The sequence below is a fragment of the Ciconia boyciana genome, chromosome 1, assembly GCF_034638445.1.
Source record: "Ciconia boyciana chromosome 1, ASM3463844v1, whole genome shotgun sequence".
NCBI classification, from domain to species: Eukaryota; Metazoa; Chordata; class Aves; order Ciconiiformes; family Ciconiidae; genus Ciconia; species Ciconia boyciana.
Window position 1 is genome coordinate 70,258,132 of NC_132934.1, and position 12,180 is coordinate 70,270,311.

General features: G+C 39.4%; 1 protein-coding gene across 2 annotated transcripts in view; it reads left to right on the plus strand.

Annotated features, from left to right (window-relative positions):
- BCL2L13 (BCL2 like 13) overlaps nt 1-12,180 on the plus strand; it is a 43,285-nt gene that overhangs the window by 19,148 nt on the left and 11,957 nt on the right. Inside the window, exons 5-6 of one of the 2 annotated variants that reach the window (XR_012044254.1) lie at nt 1,158-1,247; nt 7,603-7,678. Coding sequence is in view for 1 of the 2 variants with exons in the window: in XM_072873928.1 (XP_072730029.1) it covers nt 1,178-1,247; nt 7,603-7,746 (214 nt within the window). In the remaining variant the exon portion in view is untranslated. Of the gene's footprint in view, nt 1-1,157; nt 1,248-7,602; nt 7,747-12,180 lie in introns of those variants that run through there. The other variant, XM_072873928.1, reaches the window with a different exon arrangement.

Sequence of the window (12,180 nt, forward strand, 5' to 3'; positions counted from 1 at the left end):
AGTCTGGAATGCCTATGAAAACACGTTGGCATGCATGCCTTTTTATAAGGCAAACTAGAGCTACTGTTTAATCTCTTGATAATATTCTTCCTGCAGCCGTTGTTGCTCTTCTCATCCCACTGATTCATTTGGATTTGTGTTTTAAAGGAACTAATATAGTAAGGAAGTTAAGAGAATGCACTTAAAATGACAAACCCAAATTATGTTTTCCCCAGTGTGCTTTAACTCTGTTTTTTTACCCATGTTTGCTACAGTAGTGCTATTTGAGGCAATACTTATTTATTTTGCTTATATTTTCCTGTCCTGTTATATGCATATAAACAAGTATGTTATGGTACAGTAGGCTGTTAGATCATGACAGATTCTTGGAGATTCAAGGAGTTCAGAGATTCTTGGAGTTCAATAAGCAGTCTTCTATCCAATACCAGTTACCACTATTTCTCTTAAACTAAAGTCTGAACTTGCCTTTTGTCATGATCTGGCTTAGGACAACTGCTTTTGAAGCAGTACATCTTCTGCTGTCACTTGGCAGAAAGTCTTTATTGTTACTGACTCTAAGACACTATATGATCTTGGAGGAAAGAGTATGGAAGAGGGGAATTTCATCATCCCAATTCAGAGAAGTAGAGATGCGATGAATCTAAAATAGAGGTATCTACTGAATACAAAGGGGGTTTTGTGATCAAAAGTGCTGTTTCTTGCAAATAAAGGCTTCAACTGTAACAATGCAGTCAAGCAGCCTGTGTTGGTTCATAGCCTATATTGTTTATAAAAATTTTACTCTGCATTGACCTCTATCTCACATGTGAATTTCTTAGTGGAATTTTTTATCTTTAAAGTCTCAGATTATAAAAAATTATATGCAAGAGCTTAGAAATTTTGGTAGCATATCAGAGAACCTACTTATCTAGTGTCCTTTAAGTTGTAGAGTATCAAATTATTATGAAATTCACTTAACCAATTATATGAAATTCTCTAACTGGGAGAAGGTGGATGCCTTCCTGACCCTGTCTGGTGCTGCTGCTTTATGTCCTGAAACACGAGACTTGTTAGCTCTTGAAAATTATTTGCTGTAATATATGTGAAAATATTTTGTTCTCTGGAAACTGATAATTTTATTTTATTCTTGTTCTTTTGTTTCCTTTTATAACTTTCAGTGTTGGTTTAACTTCTGCAGGCCAGTGACATATCAAGAATATCGAGAGCGCACACAAGAGACAGCTGCTCATGCCAGTGGATGGAACAAGGTACCAAATAAGTGACTTTCACTTTGATATCTCTCACATCTATTTGATGTCCATAGTGTTTTTACTAGGTACAGTTAGGCTTCACAGAGGACCAAGGATAAAAAAAACTCACTTGGTTTTAGTATGAAATAACTTTAACTTTCAGAATGGTAGATGTGGACATAATGTATAGTTTTTAGATAATTTAGCCAGAAGTTATCTAATGGAGGCATTAGGTCAATCTTCCTTTATTATAGTAAAATGAAAAGTTAAGAGTTGTTGCTTGACATATTTTTTTAAAAATAATCATTAAACATTTTTAAATTCCCAAGAGAGATTTATTTCTTTAGCAGTTTTGTAATGAAATCTGAGACAGATGTATTCATAATAGTTCTCTACTGTTTCTTCGCTCCCATCTCAGGGTCAAAATATATGTAAAAAAAAGCACTAAACATGGTGAAAATAAAAACTGATAGTATCTTCACAGTATTTAAATTGTTCAGAGAACATAAGGATGGTGTACCTACCTGATTTCAGGAGAAGTTATCTCAAATGATATGAAGCTTCTTTTTAAAACAATATGCACATCTGTAAATGAACTGCAGCATCTTTTTAAAACAAAATGCAAATCCGTAAATGAATCAGCTTATAATAATTTTAATGTAGAATGAGTAGAATTACTCTTCCCAGATTCATCTTTCATTATCATTCAAATTCATCATCTTAATCATTCTCTGATGGGTTCAGTGGGCATCAGAAAAAGAATGAAAGAATGAAATAACTATTTGCAAATTTAATCACAAATTGAGTGTTAAAATTTAGTCTTAAATTTAAAATGGAACAAGAAATACTTTTTCCCTCTTTACTTTTTTTTTTCCCCAGAAATACTTTTCCTTAACTGGATTTCCCTGCTTACTTCAGAAACTGATCATCTAACCAAGGGTGTGGGCACTTTTAAAGCAGTTTATTAAACATTGCTTGACAAGTTACTGCCCATGGCTCCAGTAGTTATAATTGGTGTGTGTGTGCGCTTTCAGTTTATCATCTTGTGATTCATAGCATTTTAGTTTAAACAACCATGAAATCTGATTATCAAGAAGGTGGCTTAAGCTAGCACATTTTACTTTTCAGTTGGTGAAAACTAAAAACAAGCATAGAACCAGTCATTGTGGCTCAGCTGGCAAGGGAGGAGGTGGATGGAGCTTGTCAGTTGCCTACTGCGTCTCCGTATGCTATTGGTACACGCCTCTTGAAGATACAGTCCTGGGTAGACGGATCAGCTGTATTTGGCGGGTTTATGATTCAGCCTTAATTGCTGCTACATTTGTGCAGCCCCTGTGGCTAGTGGATTTTGGTCCCCATCAGCTTGTGATTGAGAATATCATCCAAAGACAAAGATGTCTTTGTCATCATTTTTGCTTACCCGTAACATTTGTTGCTACAAAACTTACAGTCCACAAGCAAACCAGAATGGAAATTTTGTAGAATAATACAGCATCTGTTTGTATTATTTTCGTGGTAGCTTGATGCTTCAGGAATGCCTAGCAGTTCCTTTAATAATACTTGTTTGGAGGAGATGGAATACATTTGTGTTGGTTTCATTTCCTTTTAAATTCCTTTATCATCTTAGTCAGAATTGTATTTTATAACAGAAGAGATCTAGATATCTTTCCTCCAACCTCAGCCTAGCTTAATTTTCACTGTAAAGAAGAAGCTGTTAGAAAAATAATTTTAAAAAGTAGCTATAAATAGACATAGCATTAGGTCTAATTAGCAGGCATACAGCAGCAAAATGAGGCTGTGCCAGCCTCAAGTTTGTGAAAATCTGAAGGATGTATATTTAAATTGACTCTATTGGGAGAACTGAAGCTTACTCCCTTTTATGACTAAATAATAAGAAAACATACAACTAGCTGAGCTAGCCAAAGAGAATAATATATCCCTCCCTGTTGCATGCTCACAGCCGTTACATATCCTATAGTTTCTTGGGTGGAGCAGAAACTGAAGATGCACAGTAGCTGTGGCAGATGGTCAAAGGGATAAAAATGTGGAAATGCCTCCCCACAGACAGCATTTTGTGTGATCAAGACTTGTGGTTTGATCCAGACTAGAAGAAATAAAACAACTGAAGCTAGTAGATGAAATGTGTTTTCAGTTACATGTAAGCTGTATCTGTTGTGCTCCGTAGTGGCATCTTGCAGAGCAAGATGCTCTTTTTGCTTTCAGTAGCCCATGAATTAGTATACAAAATCTCACTTTAAATTTCTGAGCCTTTGCTGTTGTAGGTACGTATTATTATACATATGTATATATAAAAGCCCCACCTCTTTAATACATTGAATGTGATGCACTCAGCCACACTGATCACTTAAAGGCCCAGTATCTCTGTGGCACAAAGCAGACTCAAAGTAGTCTTTGCAAATCTGCCTTGATGTTATGTGTATGAGAAACATGGCATACAGGTAAGCAAATACTTCTGGGAGGTACTGGATTACCTAGCTGGCTAGCTGGTTGGAGGTTGAATGTGGACAAAGGCTTGATCTGTCTGGTTTACAGTTAGGAAGGTGTCGTTTTCAGTCATACCAGTTTTCAAAGAACCTCTTCATTACACACGCGTGAGCAGAAAGAAAATACTTCTAAAACACTTGTCGTGGTTTAACCCCAGCCAGCAACTAAGCCCCATACAGCCACTCGCTCACTCCTCCCTGGTGGGATGGGGGAGAGAATTGGAAGGGTAGAAGTGAGAAAACTCGGAGGTTGAGATAAAGACAGTTTAGTAGGTAAAGCAAAAGCCATGCACACTAGCAAAGCAAAACAAGGAATTGATTCACTACTTCCCATCGGCAGGCAGGTGTTCGGCCATCTCCAGGAAAGCAGGGCTCCATCATGTGTAATGGTTACTTGGGAAGACAAACGCCATCACTCCGAACATCCCTCCCTTCCTTCTTCTTCCCCCAGCTTTATATGCTGAGCATGACATCATGTGGTATGGAATATCCCTTTGGTCAGTTGGGGTCAGCTGTCCCAGCTGTGTCCCCTCTCAACTCCTTGTGCACCCTCAGCCTACTCGCTGGTGGGGTGGGGTGAGAAGCAGAAAAGGCCTTGACTCTGTGTAAGCACTGCTCAGCAATAACTAAAATATCTCTGTATTATCAACACTGTTTTCAGCACAAATCCAAAACATGGCCCCATACTAGCTTCTGTGAAGAAAAATAACTCTATTCCAGCCCAAACCAGCACATGTATATACCTGTTATTTTTTCCATTTTAAAATGTGGATCTTTTCCAGAGTGCAATGGTATATTTGAACTGCTGAAGAGATTTGGTTAACTGACTAGCACATGGGATGTAAACAAATGTTTTCAGTCACTAAAACATGAATATCAATCTGAATGAGGAAATATTGCAGGGTAAACTAACACATGGGAACATCAGTTCTTCCATTAACATCCCACAAAAGCAAAGTTTACCCACAGACATTAGAAGTGTTGGTTCTCAGTAAAAAAAATTCAGGAAAAGAAATTATTTCATGTATTTCTCAGAAATTGTGATGTGAAAATAATAGGCATGAAGTTGGGTTCTGTAAAGAAAAGGAGGAGTCTTCACCTTGTATTTGAAATAAGGCTCTCATTAAAACAAAACAAAACCAGAACCACCTCAAACTTAGGACAAATTACATTTCTGTAATAAAATAAAGGTAATAAAAAATTTAAATACTCCACTGTTGAGTATTTATGCTTTTTGCTTAAAATAATATACCTACTCCAAAATACATAATCCCACTATTATGTATCAGATAAAAGGATAACAAATACTAATATTGAGAGTCCACTGAACTGGTAGGTAGGTTAGCAGCCATCTTAATGTCCCATTTTTACTGATTAATGGAGCCAAAGAATAATACAACAAAAATGTAAGAAATAATCACGTAAAGAATTAGAGGAATTTTATGTTGAAATAGTCAGAAGGTATGCAGAAGTGGCAATTACTTTGGACTTCAAAGTCTCAGAACTTTCTTTGTAACAATTTTTTTTTGGCGTATGTTTAAATTTGTAATATTGTACTATGGGATTGCAATAGTATAATTGACAGAAATCTTTCATTTACACAATTAATCAGTAATCTTCTGATAGTAAAGGGGTTTTTTTAATGATTCCCTAGAAGTTTTCTCCTGCCAACTATTTTCTGGCATGCTGTGCTTGATATTGTGTATGTTTTTCTTCAGTCAAAATATAAATAGCCCCTAGCATTCCTTCCCAGGCGTACTGGTGGAGGGAATTGCAGTTACTTTGAATTGCTAAGACTATATTTTTACTTTGGTCTAGTTAAATCTCATCACCATTCACATAGCTACTCTTACGTACAGAAAGCTGTTGTTAACCTTTATGGAAGTACTGTGAAGGTAATTTCTTTCATGAATTTAGGGACAGTATCATGCAAACCTGTTCCTGTTCCTACTGGTCTCAAAGGCAGAAGTGTCAATAATTTCAGTGGGAAAGGAAAACCAGGCGATGTTTGTTGGTCTGTGTGGGACTGGATATTAGAGTTTGAATTTGGTCCCTCGCTCCTGAGGCCTGCAGAGGCTTGCTAAATTTGGGAGGAGTGGATGGATTAGATATTTAAGTTGGCAAAGGAAGATGGCAACAATCATGTTCAGTATGCCAACGTTTGCGCTCCCTTCATTTCCTAAGGAGCCTTTTTTTGCCTTTTTTTCTCTTGCCTTCAGCTTGAAGTAGATGTCAAATATTTTGAGATCTCAATGTTCATGCTGTTGCAGAGTTATGTGGGTGTGCCCAAAGCCTCTGAAAGATGCCTAGTCTTGACAGCATGCTTTTTTAATTTGATCTGAAAAGACTGAAGTTTCTTCTGACACCTACCTCACCTTGACCTGCTCCTTATGTTTGTGCAGTGTAAGCTTGCACCTCTTCTGCCTCTGAGTTGAGATTAATTACAAGAAACTCAAAAAAACCCCAAGGCTTTTAAAATTCGGGCACCATCTTGTTCCTAGTTAAGCAACTGCAGTGTTAACTGTTCATCCCAGAAGAACAGCACTATAACCTGTCTGCAGTAGTATTGGATCTCTCAGTTGTTAATCAGCTGGAACATCTTAAATTTATCAGATTACAGGCATTTTTAAGGCCCCATCTGTTTTCAGTGGTCCATCTCAGTGTGACTCCACCATGGATTTAGTACAAATCTCAAACCCAGCCTACTTTTCCTATTCGTCTTCCTCCAGCTTTGCATCCTAAAGTGTGATTTCTGGGAATAGTAATGGAGGATATTTACAGAAGAGAAAATCAGGCTGAAGGAGGAGGAGACTGGGAAAGGAAGGAGGCATTTGGAGTTCAGTCTGAGTAGTAGTATTAGCCTGCATCTGCCTTGTGCAGCTGGGAAACAACGTTCTAATTTGCACAGTGAATAGATGTGCAATGCAGTTGTCACAAACTACGTGCAGTAAAACTTACAAATATTTTTCTCTTGTATCATAATAGCACTTTTTCAGATGCTAATGACTTCAATTCATACCAGTTTCCTGAACTTGGCAAAGTGCTGCATATAAACTTTGCCCAGAGGGCCACTTGCGTGCTCTAGGAGAATAAATTTAGAGTTTAAAAGTTCAACTGCATGTTATTTAGGCAAACAAAAACATAATTTCAGAAGGAAGTGTCTAGAACTGTATAATATGAAGGAGGTGGGTTCACAGAGTCTTGCATCTTCCAGAGCGATTCATGTTTGGGTTCAGGCTGAGCATTCAGTTAAGACAAAAGGTTTGGAAGGAGGAGTGGGAGTAAGAAATGAGGGAGGGAATTCTGTATGTGTAAAATTTGGCATAGGAGGGAGAGTTTAACATTGTCATTTTAAACATGTCTGTAATGCTATGCTGCTGGGAGGAGTTGTTTGTTTCTGTCCTGTCTGAAAGCCAAGCGTGAACTTCTAAAGAGACTGTCTAGTGCAGTGTATCTATTCAAGAATGCATGGGTTTGCTGTTTAAATACAGTTTGGATGCATATCCCTTCAAACTATTTGTAATGTTCCATCTTTCCACTTCTGGGGTAGCAAGTTCTGGGCCTGTTCTGCTTCTTTACCTGTATCTTGTGTTGGAAAAAAATGGGGCTTAAGAAAGCACTGCAGTCCTGTTCTGTGAAACTCGCAACTTAGGCTGTGGTGTTCTGCCTATCAGATTAAGTGCTTCTTTCTTGCTGAATTGTATTGTGTTTCTGCCTTGTGTCTTCACAAAAATGAAGTGTATAGTCCCTGATATCTTTGGACTTGTAGATTCAGACCTTTTCTGTGGACCGCATGAATTCTGCTGTTTTACCTACATAGTAGTATTGATAATGCTTTCTGTATTTATTCACAATTCTTGTTTTTGAAGGTCTTGGTACCCCTAGTTCTGCTACAACAATTTCTGATGGAGTTAACCAGACGGGGCCAGGAACCACTGAGCGCACTTGTGAACTTCGGGGTGACATATCTAGAAGACTATTCTGCAGACTATATCATTCAACAAGGAGGATGGGTAAGAAGACAATGTTTAATTTCCATATTTTGTTCAAAGTTTATTTGTAAGTGTGATACTAGTCTTAATAGGAGTGAAAGCTAAGAAGGGTTGCTAGGAGTAAGCAGATGAGAGAAGGAATGCCCCAGAAAAAGCGAAAGAAAAGCAGGAGGTCAGAACCATATAGTTGGAAGGGGATCTTGGGCAGTCGTCTATTTCACCTCTCTGCCTCAAGGCAGAACTGGCTTTCACCCATTCATTTCTGATGTTGACATTAAATACCTATGTGATTGGACTCCACAGTTTCCCCAGGCAGTCTGTTCCAGTTCTTTGCATGTCTGGTTTGTTGGATTGCCGTTGAAATTGAAGAGGTCCTCAGATGTCAAATAACAACTAGTTTTCATACACTGTGTGTTAAGATGCTAATTTGTTGCTATATGGTGAGCTTTTGTTTGTATGTTCTTTCCTGTTAATATACATATAGAATTGCATTTAGAAGCAAACACCTGTAATGAGATACTGTGCCTGAGAGGCTCATCTTTTTAATATTATCTTCATACTCTGGTGACTGCTGGAAATGGTATATGGGTTTTTTTCCTCTTAAATTTCAGAGCGTTCTTTAGCAGATAAGTAATTGGGGAGCACTTCATACAGAAATGTCAGTAGGTACTAATTTATTTTTATAATAAGTGATAAAATTGCTAATGCATATTGGATTTTATAGCTATATAGGAACATGGATAGAATGAGCAATCAAGATTTCTTTGTGCTGCATTTCCTTGTGGAAATCTTCCATTCATGGTAACCAATGTTCCTGAGTCATGGCATGCTGAGAAAGTTTCATTTAAAAATACATCACAGAGGCAGCTCACAGCCGATGAGCTGGGTCTTGAAGGTAGAACTGTGCTAAAGGAGGCTGAGCTTTAGATTACTGGATTTGGGAAGGATGCCAGATTTGAATGGAATTAATCTGGGATTAGTGAAATGGCTCCAGCAAGTTGATTTATTCTAAAAAGAAAAGCTGTTCAGGAAAACCCAGTGATTAAAACATGCTAGTAGGAAACATCTCATTCAGACAGCTTCTTGTATTTCAGGACTTTACCTGAAGTTTTTTTTAAGAGTAGTTTGCTCCAGAATTTCTGCATGTCTGCACCTTCCTATATCCTTTCCCTTCCCGGCAATCGTGGATAATAGTTTTCAAAGCCTTCGGGAGGGCTTGTTTGTCTTTAACGGACAGAAACACTAACAGCATGCAGCCAAATGACCTTAGGTCATTTGATAAATGCACTCACATTTCAAAGTATTTTCATCACAGGGAAGGTCCTTACTTGCAGCTTTAAGACAGATGGATGTTAGTGCTATTTTGCTTTTCTGCTTTTTTTTAAACCCCAGAAAAGGCTGCAGTCTGTTCTCTAGCACCTATTTAAGGCCTGCTATAAACATACTTAATACAGTGCAAAGCCTCTGAAAACAAGCAGCTTTCCAGCATGGCCTCCGAGGGAGGGGGCTATGCTTTGTGTTTGTGTGACTGTGCATGTATGTACAGATCTGGGTAGTCGGTGTTTAATGGGCTACGAGCTTGTCTGTATACATCCAGTCAGGCATAAAATCAGACTGACATAAGCGGTACAGCAAACAAGCCAGAGCTATTTTTGAAACAGCAGAAGGGGCGAGGAAAGAGACAAGGTGATGAAAATCCTTTCCAGCCAAATTAATGTAGCTGCCTAACCCCTTGTGAGTTGCTCTGGGGATGGGGTTGGGGCCCACTGGGCTTGTGCCTTTATGTGGAGGAAGGGAGTATATGGTTTATTGTTGTTTTTTTTTTTCTGTAAGGAAAATGTTCATTTTTACTGAGTGGCATGCTTCTCGGTTTTTTCCAAGTCTGTGGGATGGTGTTCTGGGGATGGCAGTGCTGGGAGTGAGGCGTGCCGTAAGGGTGGGAGAGTGTGTTTCTGAGAAGGGCCAGGGAAGAGCCGCCTGGCAGGCTGTTAGCCATCACGCAAGTGTTTTGCATTTTTTAAGATAAGCATCTGCCACAGGGACTCTGTGTGCAGGATCAAGTTGACAGTAATACTTTGCTAGAGCCATAAGGGCGATGTATAAACCTGGGAGTCTCCAGTGAATTACATTGCTGTGACATTAAGAGGTTCAATTTTTGTGTTATTCTGGAGTGGTTTGAAGATTGGTCTTTCCTACAGCTGTTAAGAGCTTACTTAAAACTGAGAAGATACCAGAACAGCCTGTCTGTTTTTTTGTGGATCAGGAGCAGAGGAGAGCTTCGCAGCAGTCAGCTTTTCAGGGGCAGACCTGAAAAATTCTGTAGTGTCTCTGGTGCTGTCTCTTCCCTTGGCACCATGTAATTTGGGATCTTCCTCAGTTTTTGGATTGAAGTCAACGTTTGCCAGGAGGGAAGTAGCCAGTCGACAGCAAGGGGTCAGCTGAGCCCTTCCTATGCCACACTGCGGGCCTGTGGAGTCAGAATTTTACTGAGCTGTGTCATTCAGTGGGACTACTTGCTGTGTCATGCTGTGCAGCCATGATGCAGCTGGAAAAGCTCCCAAGGTTCTGCATGTGTGCAAGACTTCAAGTTGTTTTATGGGCTCAGGAGGCTTGTAAGTCCAGGAAAGCATATGATTGAGGATGGTGGACAACGGTTAACTAGAAGCAAAATTGCTAGCTCAAGGGAATAAAGGTTGGTAAATTGGATAGCTATGCAGTAGATTTCAAGAAATCGGCATGGCTTGTGAGGAATGGGAAATTTGGGATACTAGAGGTAGAACCTCTGAGATGAGAAGTTGCTTTTTGATTTTTCATCCCAGTCCTGCAGAGATACGGTGATGAGATGATGTGTTGAAACAATGAGTGTTCCCCTCCCATTCTCCCTTCAGGCATTAAAATTGTAATTCAGCTAACTTTTCGTGGTAGGGTGGAACTGGGATGTAATGGTTGGTTGATTGGTGAGGGAATGGCTGGCATATTTTTATGTTCAAGTGCATACAATATTTTGATACTGTGATTCTGGCTGTTGCGTATGCTGCTCCCCTTCCCTTTGGTCTGTTTTACTGCTTTAGAGTGAAAGTCTTCCAAGTAGGAATGTCTGCAGTGCACTGCATATTATGTTTGGATGCAGCTGGCAACATAAACGTGACTGAAGAGATGAAATGACTACTCCATCTAGTTTACAGTCTCTTAGATTTGCAGGTAGATGCAAGTTGAGTTTGGAGGACTGTAGGATAGCAAGGAAATCTTGCTTTCTTCTGGACAGCCTCCCTCTTTCACTAATTGCAGTGACGGGTTTGGCTGCAGCTCTTACATTTACCCTGCTTGACTTGAAGTTTTAGTATGAGCTCTCTTTTGGAGCAAAAAGCATGTTTGGCATTCCAGGTTCTCTAAATAGACACATGTGGGGACACATAATTCTTCCTCCTGACTTTCTGTTTTGAACCCAAATGGTCATACTAAGATCTTGTTCCCTTATCATCTTGAACCATCGCAAACCAATTCCCAGCCTGATTTAGCAGTAGCTTCATTCTTCTCTTTCTGCAATGTTAGGGCTCAACAAACTGACATGCAGTGTACATGCTCTCCCCTCCCCTTTCCTCCTCTTCCCTCCCTTCTCCTCCTCTCCCCTCCCTTCTCTCCTCATACTTCCCCTCCCTTTTTGCTCTGTCTGACTTCTCCAGGGCTGAATGCTGCTGCATCAGAAGCAATTCTTGGTCTCCTGGAAGAGTGCACAGTCAGTTGGTAAGGATTTTTTCCTCTTCCTTTCCCACCCCTCCTCCCAAATAATTTATTTCTTCTCAAGCTCTGCAGATCCTGTTTTCTATGGTTAGATTTCATCTATGTTGAAATAGTCTGGGAATGTCTATAAGGAGGAAAAAGTTTAAGATTACTTGGAAGGTAGCTGCCTGTTTTTTTCCCCTCAGATTTACATTCACGTTACAAGCCCATCTGCTTTTCACTTGTTTGAAAGAGGTGAAATAAGTGCATGCAGTCAGTGTTTATTGGTATTCAGTTAATAACCTTTCTTCCCTCAGTAAGAGGCTGGTATTTGTATTTGTGACCCGTAGCTGAAATTGTCTCTGCTTTCCCAGGGTTCTTGTCTCATGATGTTCAGGTCTGGATTTGAATTTAACTAGTTAGTTTCCCATGTTGAAGAAAGTAAAAGTAAATTTACTTGAAATACATGTAGTGTTTAGTTTCATATCTCAGCCTTAGAAGAGCTGTTCTCTGTTTCCAGTGTTTTGTCTTGGGCCTTTTCTGCCAGTTTTGACATTTTCTTTGCTGCTGATTGAATAATCTACGTACTGGAGTCTGTTAACAATCTGGAGGAGAAAAAGAGTAAAGAGACGCTTGTCATCCTGGGGAAGCGAGGCAGTCAGTTTGCTACGGGAGATTAAAATCTCCTTCTGCAGCAGTCCAGGTGTCTGCCTTGAGAATGACAATGCAGAAACA